The sequence below is a fragment of the Chenopodium quinoa genome, unplaced genomic scaffold, assembly GCF_001683475.1.
Source record: "Chenopodium quinoa cultivar QQ74 unplaced genomic scaffold, ASM168347v1, whole genome shotgun sequence".
Taxonomy (NCBI): Eukaryota; Viridiplantae; Streptophyta; class Magnoliopsida; order Caryophyllales; family Amaranthaceae; genus Chenopodium; species Chenopodium quinoa.
In genome coordinates, this window is record NW_018744367.1 from 764926 (window position 1) to 783044 (window position 18119).

General features: G+C 30.9%; 1 protein-coding gene across 1 annotated transcript; it reads right to left on the reverse strand.

Annotated features, from left to right (window-relative positions):
- Window positions 1-1436: 1436 nt before the first annotated feature.
- Window positions 1437-7078, reverse strand: LOC110696485 (aminotransferase ALD1-like). Its single transcript, XM_021873779.1, has 10 exons — window positions 6899-7078; window positions 5717-5775; window positions 5534-5613; window positions 4665-4781; window positions 4379-4441; window positions 4145-4249; window positions 3810-3860; window positions 3004-3324; window positions 2176-2382; window positions 1437-1995 (listed from the first exon to the last, which is right to left on the reverse strand). The coding sequence occupies exons 1-10, from the start codon at window positions 6982-6984 to the stop codon at window positions 1672-1674; spliced, it is 1413 nt and encodes a 470-aa protein (XP_021729471.1). The 5' UTR covers window positions 6985-7078; the 3' UTR covers window positions 1437-1671.
- Between the last annotated feature and the right edge of the window lie 11041 nt (window positions 7079-18119).

An 18119-nucleotide genomic window follows, 5' to 3' on the forward strand; every position in this document is an offset into this window, starting at 1 on the left:
AATCAAATTTTACCATAAAACCGCACGCAAGAATCAAAGTCACACACGTATGTAGCGCGGAACTTCTGAAGTTACTTTCAAGGTTGCGCGCGCCCCCTGCTGCTCCAACACATCATTAACCCTAACCCTAATTATTTCCTTTAAATGGGGGTTAATATTCGAGCTAAGCAGACACAAAAAATCTTAAATAGCGATAAAAATACTTTAGCCATTATTGTTTAATCTTAACCCTTTTTTCCTAAACACTTTAGCCTAATTATTGATTATAAGGGGCTGCTGGAGGTTCTGGAACAAGGAGTCCATAAACATTCTAATTGGCAATCTAGCAAGGAAAAGTGGTAAATTCTCAAGCACTTAATTAAAACCACTTTTATCTTCTTGTTTAAATTAACTTTAATTAAATAATTAGTGTTATTTAATCGCTTTAAATAAACATTAATTAATAAGTCAAAAAAATTTATTTTGGTTTTGGTTAAGAGGTTTAGTATATGTATAAACTCTTAAATAGACCTTGTTCATATTAATTTATTGTGGAACACTAATATTAGAGGTACCATAGTCATTTTATTAATTAAAATTAAAAGGTCACTATGTGAAAATAGAGGTTATTATGTTATAATAAAAGTTATTGTGTTATTATGAAGGTCATATGAGGTTAATTATTTTTTAATGAAAGTTGTAATATACTAGTCATCAATATGAATAACAAAAGGTCAATATATATACTATTAAAATAAGGTCACTATGCTCAACATAATGTCGGCTGATACGTGTGTACTTCATGCAATAATATTAAAGATCACATAAGTTTTTAATAAAGGTAACTATGTTAAAATTAGAATCAATATGTTCATTATAATGTCCGTTGTGCGTGTATAGACCTCAGGTGTACAATGATATTATGTGAAGTAGGTCTACCCAACATTTTTTTTAAGTATACGTGTACCTTCTTGTTAGAATTTTTATATTTTTTTTTATTTTTACAAGTTGAATTATTCTCTTAAAGCATATTGACTAATATGACTATAAATTGAGAAAATACAAGTTTATCACCTTGATAACACATGAGTAGTTTATCACGGTGGCAAATTTGTAAATAAATAACAAAAAAAAAACACTATTTTAGAAAAACCCACTAATAGTGTTAGCAATTTTACCATGAACAGTGTTTTTTGTTTTTTTTTTTTTTCACTATTCATGGTATAACCGCTAACACTAGAGGTTCTACGATGAACAGTGCCAAAAAAAAACACTATTCATGGAAGAACCGCTAATGGTGTTAGCAGTTTTACCATGAATAGTATTTTTTTTATTTTTTTTTTACAAATTTGTCATTTGATATACAACTCATGTTTATCAAGGTGATAAACCGGGCAAACCTCCTATATATTGGACTTAGTCTTATAATATATGAGGTATTATTATCAATACAACAACTTATGGAGATTAAACTTTTACAAAAAATCTCATACAATAGCAATATAATTTAAGGAATCTCATTTTCAAATGAGATTGATAGTGTTCTTATTATTATTGTTATTTATTTATTATTAATTCATGCTAAAAGCATCTTTTCACATTTTGATACATTATAAATGCTATGTGATTATTGGAAAGCTATTGTAATATCCAAATTAGTAAAAGTGCAATCCGGGTAAAGACTTATATACATTAACAATGGAGGACATATCGATCACTAGTGTCATGAAAATGGTTCTTCAGTCTCATGGATGCTTCATATATAGCTTCTTTCGGAGCAAAGGCGCTAATTCGAATGAACTCTTCACCTTTGTAACCAAATCCTCTGCCTGGAACTGTTAATATATGTGTTTTCTCAAGTATCTCATTGAATATATCCCATGATTTCGAGCCTGGAAAATGTACCCAAAGATATGGTGCATTTCTACCACCATACACTTTTAATCCGAATGATGTAAATAATTCTACCATCATTTCCGCATTGTTCATATAATAATTGATTGTAGAGCGTAAGGCCTGCATTAGAAATAAAAGGTGTTAGTACGTAAGTTTAATTTAAAACAATCTGTGATCATCTTGTCACGCTAGATGTTATACCATGTCTAGAGGCCAACTCGATCAACTAAAAGTCTAAACTGATGGTTGAAAACTCGTATATTTTAATCAAATAAAAAAAAAATAAGGAAGTTAAGAAACCTCGTAACCATGAGGAGAAAGGCAAGCTAGTCCACCAGTTTGAGCGACGTTAGAGGCACCATTAAAACAAGTGCATACGATACGATTATAATCATGGATAACAGGGAAGCCATTTGAATAGCATAGATTTTTAGGAACTACTGTCCATCCTAATCTTACTCCTGTAAATCCAGCAAACTTTGAGAAAGAAGATACTTCAATTGCAACCTGCATAACATCATCTTTCTAAAATTAGTCAATTCAAAATAAACATGACATCAATTTATAAAGTTATTTGTAAACAACTCTGATATAAATGGTTTGTTTAACAAAGATTTTTGTAATAATTTAATAATTAGATGTATATCAAATATAGAGAAATCGATTATGTGCAAAAGCAAGTAGCAACAATATTGACACGGTCTTATACAAAATTGTACTCGAAATTAGATAATCTGATTTTGGCCTAAATCAAAATTGACCCAATTGTCAAATAGATAGTTCCTACAATTATCATGACTATAAATTGATACATTTTCCTTATACATAAAATTGTATTCCAAAGTCCAAATTGGACACGTTCATCTATTACATATATCAAATATTGACCATACCTAAAAATTAGTTTGGTAGAAAAAATATATATTTTTCTTGATAATAGATCCAAATTAGGTGAAACTAAATTTTACCCAACGTATAGACCACATTTTCTTAAAATGGACTTTAAATTAATCATTTTACATACAAAGACTATTACATATAGATATGTTGACCTAATCCGAACAGTCCATTTGTCACCTCTAAAATGAATAGAAATAGTTAAAAGAGAAATATTGTATATAAACATACCTCATTAGCACCGGGAATTTCAAAGATCGATCGAGGGCTATCATCCATGATATAAGTAGCATAAGCAGAATCATAAATGATGATTGAGCCATTATTCTTTGCAAAATCAACAAGCTGCTCTAATTCCTTTCTAGAGGCAGCATAGCCTGTTGGATTATTAGGAGAGCAAAAGAAAATGACATTTGTTCTTGGGGTGTTGTTTAAATCCGGAAAGAAATTGTTATCAGGTCCACAACTCATGTACACAATGCTATTGTACTTCCCAGTTCTTTCTTGATAATTGCCTGCTTTGCCCATTATTACACTTGAATCCACATAGGCCTGGTCCACAAAAGAGAGATAAAGACATAATAATCATTTCCATAATTAATAACTATGTATTTTTTCGTTAAAAAAAAAAATGTATTTCGTATCAGATGAAAATAAAAAAAAAACCCCTTGATTTACGTACTCATCTCTAGTGGAATCTAATGCAACACGACGTACTATATATATTAGGTAGATGTATTTTTTTTTTTTTTGGGAAGAGGGGGAGGGGGGGGGGGGGGATGGGTAGCCATAGCTATATTTGTGGATAACTCTATCGTTTATAAGGCTAAGCACACAGAGTATGGGAAAACTTAAGTGGATAGAGCTTCTCTCTCGATCCCAGGAGATTATGGGATCGATTCTTAACCCTGTCCTTATGGCTCTCCAAAAACACACGCCCCAAAAAAAAAAAAAAAGAAAAAAAAAAAAGCCGTTGCACAAGCAAATAATAATTGGATCGTTATTTAAACGGAAAAATCATGTTAGAAAAATGTTACCGGAAATGTAGGGTCTTGTACGGCTACACTTATATTGGATCCCAACAGCATCTATATCACCATCAACAACAAAAAGGCAGAGTCAATGGTATGTGTCAATCAAGAAACAATTTGTTCAATAAGTTAAGAAAAACATGGAGTAAAAAGTTTCTTTGTTTTTTTTTTCTTTTTGTTTTTCTTATCTTGATTAATTAAGAACCACAAAAATAGTAATGTAGACGGAATTCAATTTTAGGAAAATCCTAATGATTTTAATTGGCCAAACCAGTTATTGAGTTCCACACAAAAGAGTTCCACACATTATGAAGCACTGTACTACGTAGTATATTGAATACCTGTAGCCGAGAAATGTCACATTGTGCTCCATCCGATACGAAAATTTCATCACTCGTAATACCCGTATTTTTATAAAATGTTTCAGCAATTGCCTTCTTCAACTCCTGTCATATATGTCCAATCATAATTGGTATTATTTCTAGTGGAAAAAAAAAAAAAAAAAATTGAAAAGATGATTTATCATATGATTTACATGTATCATAATGTAAACGCTAATAGAAAAAAATAAGTACCGTATTGCCTTGTTCTGCTCCGTAGCCACTGTAACCTTCAATAGTTGATAAATCTTGTGCATACTGAAATGAGGAAATTAATTTTATGTGTTATGAAAATTGTGTATGTTTAATGTAATAATAGATACCAATCATAACATAAAAAACATAAAACTATATAACATATGTTTAATGTAAAAATATGAACCAAATTACCAATCATAACATAAAAACTATATAACATGATTAGAAAATTTTGTGGTAATTAATTACTAGTACAATAATTGAAATGCTATATATAAATTACCTGAGACATTACTGAAGAAATAGTGTATGGAATAGGTTGAGTTGTGTCTCCTACTCCGAGTCTAATCAATTTTGCATGGGGATACTTCTTTAGATGCTCCAACTCTCGCATGCATATCTATGTTATGTATCAACAACCAGATAAGGGATGTCAATAAGCCGATGCTTTCATGATCAACTCTTGATGAGTAAACGTGGTCAAAACTCAATTGTTTGCTAAACCAAACAGGACGAAGATAAATGAGTTTATTTTAAAGTCTTAGACCAAGATTATCCCTGAATAGTGGGTCTTAAAACTTAGATTATTTATTGACATGAAATGACGCGGTATGTGTTATACTAATTTTTTAGACTTAACAAAAAGGTTTGTATGGTAGCATTAAAGTAGAAAGATCTTAGTAAAGGTTTAAATGGAGTCTTGATCGAGTTAAGACTCAATTTGTGAGTGAAATATAATTATTGGAATTAAAAAAAAAAAAAAAAACAATTTAAAATTAATTGAGATATTTTAAATTAATTTGAGGGGTGAAGTTATAATTTGGTTGAGTTAGAAGAAGGCTTGAAATTATTACTTGTATATGTTATTGAAAAGCTGATGTGGCATAAGAAGAAAGCCTTAAGATAAAACTGCGCTAATCTTACTCTTAGCTTGCTCAAACATTTAGTGTTCGACTTAAACTTTGGCATTTGATCCCTAAACCACAAAGATCTAAGGTGGGGAGCAATACCGTACTTACTTTGCTGTCTCTCCGACATTAAAAAAATAAAAATAAAAATAAAATAAAAATGAAATTATGTATACATGTAATAATTGTTCATTAGAACACACCCAAAGGACAAAGTATTCTTCTATGAGTGATAAAGCAGTACCTCTGGAAACAAATAATTGTCACGTAAATTCTCCATATTGGTATTGCGGGGTACTTTAGTCCACAAGTTTGTGATTGTTGCTGCATTTGAATGAATTCGTACGAGTAACATATTATTTTATCTACAAATTAATTAAGTAATAAATCAAATTATCAATTCTAACAAAATGACAAGATAAATTACCGTGACGTTTCATGTAGCCACACTTGCCATGCTTGGCGCTTTTTGATTTTAATAGAAAGCTGCACATTTGAACATGGATAAATAGAAGATCATATGCCATGAAATAAATTTTCCAACTTAATAAAAATGTTAATTATACCCACTAGAGCAGAAATAAAGAAAATCTCTCAAATTATCGCGCCTTGACATATTTGTAGTGTCGCGAACTCACAATAACGTATCACGACACAAATAAGCCTCGTAGATTTTATTGTAAGACCACAGAGGTAGGGATTTGAAGTGAAAAGCAATATCATTACTCCACAACCTCAAATTGGAGCATGTACTCAATACAATAGAAGTTATTTTTTGCTTAATTTCTTATTTAGAGCTTACCTAAATGAGAAAATAAGTAATTAAATAGTCTTAATCACAATATATGTACCATACAAATATGCAATCAGTTGTACAATCAAAGCTAGTCACTTAAAAGTTAAAACTAAACCTCATTGGCATGTCTTTTTAAGTGTTTTTTTTTAATATAATATAAAATTAATATGACACTTGGGCCTTGGCTCACTAATACCATATTATTAGCCAAGTACTAGAACTGATCTAACCCGCTTGAGTTGTTCGATGGGTGCTTGTACTAAAGAAGTTGCAATTTATGGGAATTTCGAATGATCAGTATTAACGGATGGATATGAGTAATTAATTTCTCATGTCTTTTGTGAAATTCTTGCTCTTGAGGAAGTTAAGCTCTCTGAATTCTCACTTTTTTATTTTCAATCAGAAACAACTAATACATCTGATAGAGTATAAAACATATTTCTGGGTTTCAACCATCATCTTAAGCTTGTGTGTCACGTTGGCTCTTGATACCATGTTAAAGGACCAACTCAACCAAAAACTTAAGCTGGTGATTGAAGCCCAGAAATATGTTTTATACTCTATCACCATCTATAAACACGCGGTGTTGAAGGTCAATCAAACAAGTACTTATTAATTTAACAATTTTGAGCTACAACACCTTGATCTAATAATATACACTATTTTTCATCAGCACAAGTACATGCTTTTCTTAGATTCTTAACATTTTTCATGCTCTAAATCTCTGCTAAAATCAATCAAATTACACAAATTAAATCTAAGTAGTATATATTATTGTGAATGACAAAACATATATAGAGATAAATGAACTACCTTGGGTTGGTGACTCTACAATGCATCAACGCTTGATAAGGCATGCAAGATTGGGTTTGCGATGAGAGGGAGATTTGATAAAACATGATTCAAAAATCAAAAGATTTGTTTTATAAAATGCTTAGTATAAGGTACTCCGTACTATTATGAAGGGTTATACAAATATACAATGATGCTATGCTTTGAAGAATTGAAGTAAAGTTTCAAAACATATTTATACTATTCAAAGTATATTTATACTATGCATAAAATTAAACAAAAAAATTTCATCTTTCTTACTAGCGTGCCATATAGTTTCAGTCCACTTTCCTTGTAAGTTTACATGCATTTCCATGTGAAATTTCATTAATGTTCATATACGGTATTTAGTGTAACAGTTTGACCAGGTATATTTCATTTGTCAATATATATGCAACCTTAATTATTAATATTTGTAATTGTATAATATTATATTTTAACCATATATACATATTCGGTTTTTAGATCTTTGTAAAAAAATTAAGTCAAACCATTATAAAATAAATAAATTGTGCAAAAATTAAAGTGTTACACTTATTCGATTTTTAGATCTTTGGAAAAATTAAGTCAAACCATTATAAAATAAATAATTGTGCAAAAATTAAAGTGTTACACTTAACAAAATAGTGCAAGTATCTTTCTTATTAGTCTCATGAAGCTAAATTTATTTTGGCCCCACTAATTGATACTTTGTGCGTCCAGTCTCAATCTAGTTATCTAGTATACCTATCCCACACACAATGCAAACCCTCCATAAGTACATCCAAGTCTATGATTTTTTTTTTTTTTTTCTTTGGTGACCAAATTATTGTTATTTTAAAAAGAAAAAAGAAAAAAATCAAACTCTTACCTGTTACAATTCGACAAACTTAGAAATGTTAAAATATTTAGTTTAATTTATATAATTTGATACTCTCTCAATTTTTTCTAGACTACTCGAGTACTCCGTTACTATAGCAACAAAAGTCAAGAAGAAGTCATAAGGGAACCATTTATGTAGATACTTTTGCTTTTAAAAAGAGATAGATCAATTAAGAGAATAAACAACTATAATTTGTGTCACAAAATGTGGGATGAAAGATGTTAAAATATGAATAAGAGGTTGACATAATCAATCATCAATCAACCAAGCAATAACATAATACTAAAACAAACACCAGGAATGACACGTGTCAATTCCTGATGTATTTTTTTTCCCTCCAAAAACACCACTTTCCTTTTTTGCTAAAATATTCTTTGAGAAGTTTAGTATAATATAACTATCATAATATTATTCCAAATCTTTTGTACGCATCTTTTATAATAAATATTTTCCTTTATACCTATTACTTCGTATCCCATATCTTTTAATAATAGGACAATATATCATAATAAATATTACTATGTATGTCATCTTTAATACATCATATTTTATTCCTTTAATTGATTAATATATTGTAAATAAGATAATTTTGTATCAATATTTAAAATGATGACTCTATTAAATAATAAATTCGTACTACATAAAATTATTATTATTAGTATTATTATTATAATAAAACAGACATTTTGATTTTTTTAAATACTATAATTGGTTTCTCGCCTAATTCTAATACGAATGAAAAACAAAACGAAGGGAGTTTAACAACATAGCGTAACATTATAAACAATTTATCTATGCATGTAATTATGTAAGAAAATTTGACTAATTAAAATTTAATTCTTTCTTATTTGTATCTCCAATACTTTCACATATTATCATATATTAGGAAAAATTAAAAATTAACCAAATATCATTAAATTGGAGTTATAATTCCTGCAAATTAGGTGTATGTAATACATATATAATTTTAAATACTCATTTGGTTGATAAAAAGAAAATTGATACTAATTTATCATTGAATTTTTAAAACACCTATATGGTCGTCTAACATGTAATTTAAATATACTCATTTGTCTAATCGATTCTTTTGTTATATTTCATTTCATTATATATGCACAATAAGAAGAGAATAAATATGGTATAGTTGTATTTTATCTATTTTATATTAAATACAATTATTTTCTTTTATTGATTAAATGTAGTATAATTACCGTGCATGGCATGAGACCCATTCTAGCTGGAATAAAATAAAAGTGAGTACTGTAACAAAAAAAAAAAAAAAAAAAGTGAGTAAAAAAAAAAAAAAGGAGGAAATTAAAAATGAAAAATAAAAAAGTGAGTTGAACTTAGTGAAACGGATGGAGTATTATTTGCTTATCTCAAAAATAATCAGATCAAAACAAATCTTTTTTTTTTTTGGGGGGGGGGGGGGGTTGGGGGGACAAATCTTATTTTTTATTTGCTTTATTAATCTTTGAATTTTTATTTTTGTAACTTAATGATATGAAATTTTAACATTTGGAAGTGCATATTAATATGAACTTAATAACATCTCATTTTAACAATTTTTAATTTTATGGATTTGTGTAAAAATAAATTTAAAATTTGGTCAAAATAGTACAATCAGATCAAAGCAAATATTATACTTTCTCCGTTTTTTATAGTTGCAACAGTTTGACTTTTGCACTATTCATGTATTTTACTTTGACTAGCTAGCTTTGATGATTTATAATTAAGCAAAAATTTAGTCATGTAGGATCTTGTTAGATTCGTCTCGATTTATACTATTTTAATATCAAATGTTTATAATTTTTACATATTGACAATTAAAAATATTAACGATTGAAATCATGCATCGACAAGCATAAAAAAGGAAGTGTTGCAACTAAAAAAACAGAGAAATTATTATTTTTACTCACAAAAGCATAGGGAGTAGTAAATTAGTGGATTTATATATTATATCCGCATCCTATATACTTCGTATTATATTAATGGATTTATATATTATGTCCCCATCCTATTATTACTTCGAAGTACCCCACTATTTACATCAAGCTTCCAAGTTCAATTCACATGACTAAATTAATGTACACGTATTACTCACCTTTCCACTCAAATAATATTTTATGGAAAACATTAATCTTACATATCCACTAATTATAGATAGTAAGCAATAATTTCTTTATCATGAGAATATGAGATTCATGACTACTATTTGTAGAAAGTTATTTTCACGTACAAAGAAAGTTATGTAGTAAAGACAGATGTAGTAAGGAATTTCATATCTTGTTAATTTTCTAATATGGACTACATACTCCTAAACGCATGTAGATACTATCTTATTAAAGTAATCAATATCTTAATGGATAGTACAACAATCACACTATTATATATGCATGCAATTATATATTACCTTCGCTCCATAATAACTTACACAATAGCATACTTCTTAATAATGCACTATTTTGAGCTTAATTTGAAATAATTTCTCCTTCCAAGCTTTTATAATTTTTCCCTTTTTCGTTTTAAAAAGTTCAAAAAGTTCTTCCCATTTAAAATCTTTTCATATATTTATTCAAAAAAAATAAAATTCATACATGGTAGGTAAATATTTTCATTCAATTTTTCTTTATATATATGGTCAATGTATGAGAGTGAGGGATAGCTCAAGTGGTTAGAGTTGCCCTTCCGGTTGGGGTGATTCTGAGCATGTGCAGGGTGGTCGATCGCACAGGACCCCTAAGTGAAAACTATAAAAGGGCCCTAATATTTGAAATTTACTTATACAAAGTAAAGGGATAACTTGTTAATCAATAATCTATTCTTCAATTTTATCATAAAATTTATAATTTAGTAAAATATTTTTCCTTAAAGAAATGATTTTAGGGCCCAATATAACAAAATTGCACCGGACCATTTTCAGTGTTAGCATTTGTAGCCCCGCCTCTGCCTCCCGATTCCAGATAATATTGGGATCAATTCTCATCACTTGCCCTTGTGGCTCTCTTAGCACCCAAAAAAAAATGTCAATGTGCCAAACTTTATTACTCGTACAATTTTTTTTATACAATTTCTCATTGATTGAATTTTTTCATGTATGATTTTAATTTTTAATTATTATTCTCTGTTCCTGAATAACACATTAATTATCTTTTTTCTTCTTTTTCATTTTCGTTGTACATATTTTGTTCCGCAAAGTTAGAATATGTTATGTAAAGTAAAAAAATTAATTACTCTAATGGTTTCTGCAATCTCATTGATTTTCTTTTCTTAATTTCCTTCTCCATTTCATATGGGAAGAACCAAAAAACAAAAAAGGATTGAATGGAGTAAATGTTAGTGAAAATTACAAAAAAAAAAAAAAAAAAAAAAAAAAAAAAATGATATTATATGACACTTTAGATTAATATACATTTATCAACATTTTACATAATCACATTTGCTTTACTTACAATAAATTAATGCAAATGGTGTAGTAAAAAATAACACATGGATGGTGAAAAAAGTCATCATATGTCAATTATTATAGAGCATTGGAAGTTTTTTTTTTTGGTATATAGAATAGAATGAGTATATATAAAGTATATATTATTTTTATAATTGAGGTTACACAAATTTTTATATGTGGCTGATCACATCGTGTAACTGGCCACACCGTGTGGTCGGGGTTACTTATTCGAGGATTATTTATTGTGGGGTAACTTATTCAGGGGTTACTTATTTAGTCGGTCATGGGTTACTTGGTGGGGTTACTCTCACACAGAAAACGCACTAACCAACTGAGTAACCCCAAAATAAGTAACCCTTGACCGACTGAATAACCCCTAAATAAGTAAGTCCGGCGAAAACATGCTAACCGGCTGAGTAACTCTAGAATAAGTAACCCTGGACAAATTGAGTAACCTTAGAATAAGTAACCTTTGATTGACTAAGTAACCCCTAAATCAGTAACCCCTAAATAAGTTGCCCCTTTATAAGTAACCCCGGCCATGCGATGTGGTCAGCCACACAGAAAAAGCACCGTTTAGGTTTGAGTGATAAAACCAATTTTTTTTTTTTTTTTTTTTTAGGTAAAAACCATGTGCCAATGTAATAATTCTTAACCTTAAAATTTTTCAATTTATTATAAAATAGTTGTATTCAGTCATAGGTCGCTCAGGATATAAGCTAGTATAATATATTAGCTTATCTTAACCAATTAAGAGTAGTGTATAATCAAACAAAATCAAATTAAAAAAAACAAGTGTTGTAATTAATCTGAAATGAATGTAGTAGAGAAAACTTATGTTGTGGGAATGGAAAAATTTGAGAGCCACATCGGATATAGGGATATTAGGCGGCCAAGGAGAAGGAAGGAATTGAAAGACCAAAATATGTACAACCTATTTGGAGGCGAACCTTTGTAATGGCGGGCCGGACCAACCCCCTATGTTTTTATGAGTTGTTAATTATCACTGTGTTTGGATAAAAAAAGGGGAAGGAAAAGAAGGGGAGGGAGGAGAAGAGGAGGGGAGGGAAGAATGGTGAGTTTTTCTTCTAAATCTCTCAATTATTGGAAGATCAATTTCCTACAATTTGATCCCTCCATTTCTCTGCCCTCCAATTCCCTTCTTTCCTCATTTGTTATCCCAATAAAAGATACTACATCTCTCCATTTCCTTTCATTTCCTTCAATCCAAACAAACCGTATAAGTAATATAATGTCTAATAAATACACATAAAATGATATAAGTATTGTTATTTTTGCATGAGCAAAAGGTTCAACAGTGGCGGACTGGGCCTTGTGCCTGGTGAGGCAAATGACTCACCAGGGCCCAAAAAAAATTCTAAGTTTTCTTTTTTTAAAAAAAATAAAAAAATAAATAAAAAAAAAATTCTAACTTCAGCCTGTTGACTTGCCGAGTCCCGACTTCCTCAAGCCCTAGCCCCCGCTACCGCTGCTCTTCGCTTCTTCATCTTCACCCAAATCCCGCATTTCCGCCGGCAGCCGACTCCGTGAGACGAGACCTACAGACGACCAGCGGTCAGCGGACCAGACGGCCAGACCTCCAGTGCTGCTCACTGCTCTTCGCTTCTTCTTCATCTTCGGCTTCAGAGTCCGCCGAGTTCAACCCGGGTTCATCTTCTGCACCTTCAAGCACTAGAAGAAAAAAGGTGATGGGAAGCCACAAATTGGAAGCGGTTATTGAAATCCGCTTTCAATTCCTTACAAAAATGGGTTTAATTTAATTTACGATTTGGGGATTTTTGATGTAGGTTTTCTGTATTTGATTTAATTATGTCATTTTTGTTTAAATTTGTGTTTTGTGCCAGTTTTTGCTCGGAAAGTTGAAGGGGTTTTGTTATCTACTAATGGGTAGTCAGGATTAGCTGATTTTTGTGTGAATAAGGATTGTTTTGAAGTTTAATTAGCTTAATTTATGTGGAATTTGTGCTCAAATAAAGTACTTGCTATCTGTATAATCATTTTGTTTGCTTAAACTAAACAATTTCGTCTAAAAAAGTAGAAATTGAAGATTGGTTTTGAGTCTTTTGACCGTGTTTAGTTATAGTTTTGTCTAATTGTCTTCATTATAATTTTTAAGTCCCAAATGATTTATTTTAATATGATTAGCCGATTAGAAACTGAAGATTGGTTTTAATTAGCCGATTTGGGAATTTTTCCTCTAGAAACTGAAGTTGTGACCGGATATTTGACTATTTGAGTTGAGTAGTTGAGCCCTATAATTTTTGTTTAATTGATATTGATTATTATTTCTGATTTTATGTTTAATTGATATTAATTATTGAATTTATTATCATTCATTCTGCATTTATCATGTATGTGTCGCAATAACTGATTTGGATGATCTTTGTAAATAATTTTTCTGGGGAATATTGCTTGATTTAGTTGAATATTGCTTGATTTAGTTGAATATGAACCGTCCAACCAATTATGAATAGGGGTAATTCGCTGTTGGGGTTATTTGCATATGATTCATACTTGTGATTTCATTTGTTTTGTTAACTTTGTGTTTGATTAGGTTGTTGAATTTATATGCAGGGAAGACTCAGCTTATCAATCATTTTCTAATCAACAAGAGTTGGTATATTGTTAATTTGCCTGGATATGGGTGAATCTCTGTAATTTTGGTTTTAATTTGGGCAATTTCTGTAATTCTTGAGTCTATTTCATGCTGGGAATATTGTATACTTGTATTGTGAATCAATTGTTATTCGTGTTTATTCCTGATCATATGCTTGAATCATATTGAAGTGCCAAAAAAGGATTGCTTTTACGCCTTGAGGCATTGCTTCAAAATTATTGATCATCCTGTAAAACATGTTGCGGACTGATATGTATTTAGCTACATCCGTTGTAGTTAATTTGGTCTCCAATCGTGTTGTTTATTTTCAAGTTTAGGAAGTAAATGTCTCCTTACATGTCATTGTGAAATTTTATTTTACATATTTGATTATCGATTGTGACTCACCAGTCGGAAATTCCTGGGTCCGCCACTGAGGTTCAACTTATTGGTCCAACATTTGCCGCCACTAGACCTATTTACATCCTATAAAAAATGTGCACACTATTCAGTATTCACACAATAATGAAGAAAATGTTTACCGAATACATGTTCTATTTTGGTCATTAATTTGCGAAATAGAATATGATTTCGATCAATTATTGTTGGTATGATTTCGATCTTCGTATCATGACATGCATGCATGTTCATTGAACCTATACGGGGACCAATGAGTTTAGCTAGAGCTCTAGAAAACTTTTAAAAGGTGTTCGATTAGGATTTCTCTGTTGCAAATTTCTATGATTCATACAAGTATATTCTAGCATGTTTTTGGTCTTTATTCAATTGCAAAATTTCCATTTCATAATCTTGACCATTATGTGGTCACTATATTTTCCATTTCATAATCTTGACCATTATGCATGTGGTCACTATTATTATTAGTCTCAAGGTCTCAATTGGTTCAACTTTCTTTTTTGTTTATGCTTAAATTGGCTAATTTTCATGGTCCATAAGTCTTGAGGGGAAAATAACACGTGATGATTATTAAGGAATAAGCAAGTACTCTTTCAATGTTGATCACAATCACTTATTTTTTTCCTTCAAAGTTTTAGTAAATACACATATTTGAGAAACTATATTGTTATAACAGATGGAGGAGAAACGAGATAAAGAAGTCCACAAACCAGAGCCCGCAATGAGGTTCCATCCTAAAACCAATTGGAAATAGTAGGAGTAGTCCGCTTGGGTTATATACTAAAATTCTTTTGCTGATTTCTTAGTTAGTGTGGGACTGTACATATAGAATATATAAATATAGCTATCAAAGCAATTTCTAACCCCAACTGTTATTCCCTATTGTTCCTAACCGATCAGAAAGGAAACCGAATTGTCAAACTGACCTAAGTCACCCAATCCAATTTTTCCAACCAGAAACTGAACCGAATCGAATTTGTGATTAATGACACGTTATCAAGCCTATCCGTTACATCTCGAAACCGAGAGCAACCCAAACCGATTACGTCCAAACCTGATAGTAACCCGACCCATTTTAAACCGAAATCATTTAAACCCGACTATAATCCGATAAACCTGAATCGTTCAAACCTGTAACTCGTTGTGACCAAACCGTTTTTAACCGGTAATCCATTGTGAGCGAATCGTGTACAACCCGTTATCCATTGAGACCAAACCGTTTTCAACCCGTAACCCGTTGTGATCGAACCGTTTACAACTCGTAACCCGATATAACCAACCGTTTACAACTCGTAATCCGTTATGTCCGAATCATTTTTACAACCTGCAACTTGTTTAACCTGGATTATATAACTAATAACCCGTTGTACCGTAATCGTCAACAACCCACAACTAATTGTCCAATCTATACCTAAGCCAACTCTTAATTTTGATCTGACTTGTTCTTACCCACTATCGATATACCCAACTTATTTAAGACTTAACTCGATAATAGCCTGACCTATTCCTATGGGCTTATTATCACTAATAAGAGTACAAACGGAATCCCCTACAAAGATTTACAAATGATACTAGAAGAAAAGTGATGAAAGCAAAGGAGAGAAAAGGGAGAAAAAAAAAATTCTAGCAATAGAGGCTAGAAAAACCCTCCAAAGTTGTAAAAAAAAATAGTATAGTTAATAGTTTATTGAAAAGTGATGAATGAGAGAGACAAGAAATAATAAAAGAAAAAAAAACATAGTAATGGATTTGGGTGGGAACAATGAGAGGAGAAAGGTAAAATATTAAAACTAGTTTGGGTACCGTGACACACACATTTATTTTCAATATTAATAATAAATTTAAGGAATTTTTTTACTTATAACACCACAAAATAGTTAAAAAAGTGATTATAACACCACAAAATTTAAAACTTTTAATTTAACATCATTAAAAAAAAACATAAATTGGATTTCACCACTACTTAACGGTTTTTTGGATGATATCCATTAGTGGAGATCACCACGTATACGTGTTAATAACCTATTGGTTAAAAAAATTAATAAAAAGAAAAAGAAAAATTAAAAAAAAAAAAAACCAAAACCCTAATTAACCCACCCCCACCCCTACCATCGGCAACCTTGACACCCAACCCCTCTCCCCATCCCACCCCCACCACAATCACCCCAGCCTACCGCCATTACCAGTGTAACCCACCCGAGCTAACATCGGCACAACGCACAACCCTAACCCAACCTTAAAACACCCTAGCCCTAACCACCACTGAATAATCGGCGCTTAAACCCATGGAAGCCGAAATCCTAACGGTCGATTGAAAACCACCAATAATCCTTTAACCTTCACCCTCAAAACGTCCGAAATCGATCATGGAACCATAGAATAGTCTGTTTCGATGGTCGATGTGGCCGTTTCAAGGCTGGGGGAAAAGGGGTGGTTAAAGGTGTGGAGTGGGTTTTGGGGAGGGGGAAAAGGGGAAGGGGTGGAGTTGCTGGTTTAAGGGGTGGTGATTGGGCTGGTTTCGACAGTGAAGGGGGTGCCGCAGTTTAGTTTGTGATGTTAGCAGTGGTGGTGGTGGGGCTGGGTTAGGGTTTAGGGTTTTTTTTTTTTTTTTAATCTTTCCTTTTCTTTTTATTTATCTTTTTTATAAACCAATACATTTTTTCACGTCTATGTAGTGGGTCCTACTAATGGATTCCATCTAAGAATCCGTTAAGTGGTGGTGAAATCCAATTTTGTATTTTTTTTTGTAGTATTATAATACAAGTTTTAGATTTTGTGGTGTTATATATCAATAATTTGATTATTTTGTGGTGTTATAAGTAAAAAAAAACTTAATTTAACACTATATTTAATTAAAATTAATCGTCTAAAATATTGTTGACAAAAGTTGTCAAAAAATTTAGTTACTTTTTTTTCCCATATTTCTTGTTTTCAATTAAATAAAACATGAACTATCTTGAAAAAGTCACAAATAAACATTTTAAACGTACAAATATGGTCTAATAGTAGGGAGTAGGGGTGAGCAAATATTCAGGGTAACCTGAATCGGAACCGAAACCTGTTAGGAACCGCAGGTTCCGAAAACGGAACTAGTATAAGAGGTTCCGGTTTCGGGTAGTAAAATAGAGAACCTGTTGCAATAGGTTTCGGTTCAGGTTCTCAAATTTTTGGAACCAGAACCTGTAGGGTACCCTGTAACCTAATAAAAGTGTTACTTAAGCGCAAATCATATATCAATTTAAGCCTAATTTTTACTTAATATAAATAAAAATAATTGTTATAACTATATGTATTAAATTTGGTAAACAACTATTTTTGGTTTGTTATATTTGCAAACGGTAAATTTATGACCCTACAATTTTTTTTTTTTTTTTAAAATTACAAATAAGTACGAAATATAGTAAAAGACAGGGTACCCTAAATCGAAACCGAAACCGCACCCAAATTTCAAGAACCTGTTCAACAAGTTTAGGTTTCAGTTTTCATTTTAGGAACCTATTGCAATACGTTTCAGTTCCGATTCCAAGAAATATGCTCACCCCTACTAATGAGTATGTTAAAAATTTCGGCGACAAATTTACATCATTTTCCTCCCCGGTTACCAAATAAGTAATCAATAGCTATACACCTAATCACATGAGAATGAGATGATATTTTAAATAAATTGGTACTTTTATTAATTCCGTGAATGAATTATCTCTCCACACTTTTTTTTCTTCAATAAAGTTATATTGCCGCATACATTGTAATACGCTAATTAAATTTTTTTTATTTTTTTTTTTATTTTTTATTGGAAGTGATACATGCATACAATACTGTTATACATTTATATTATATAATTATTGTTAGAGCCTATAAT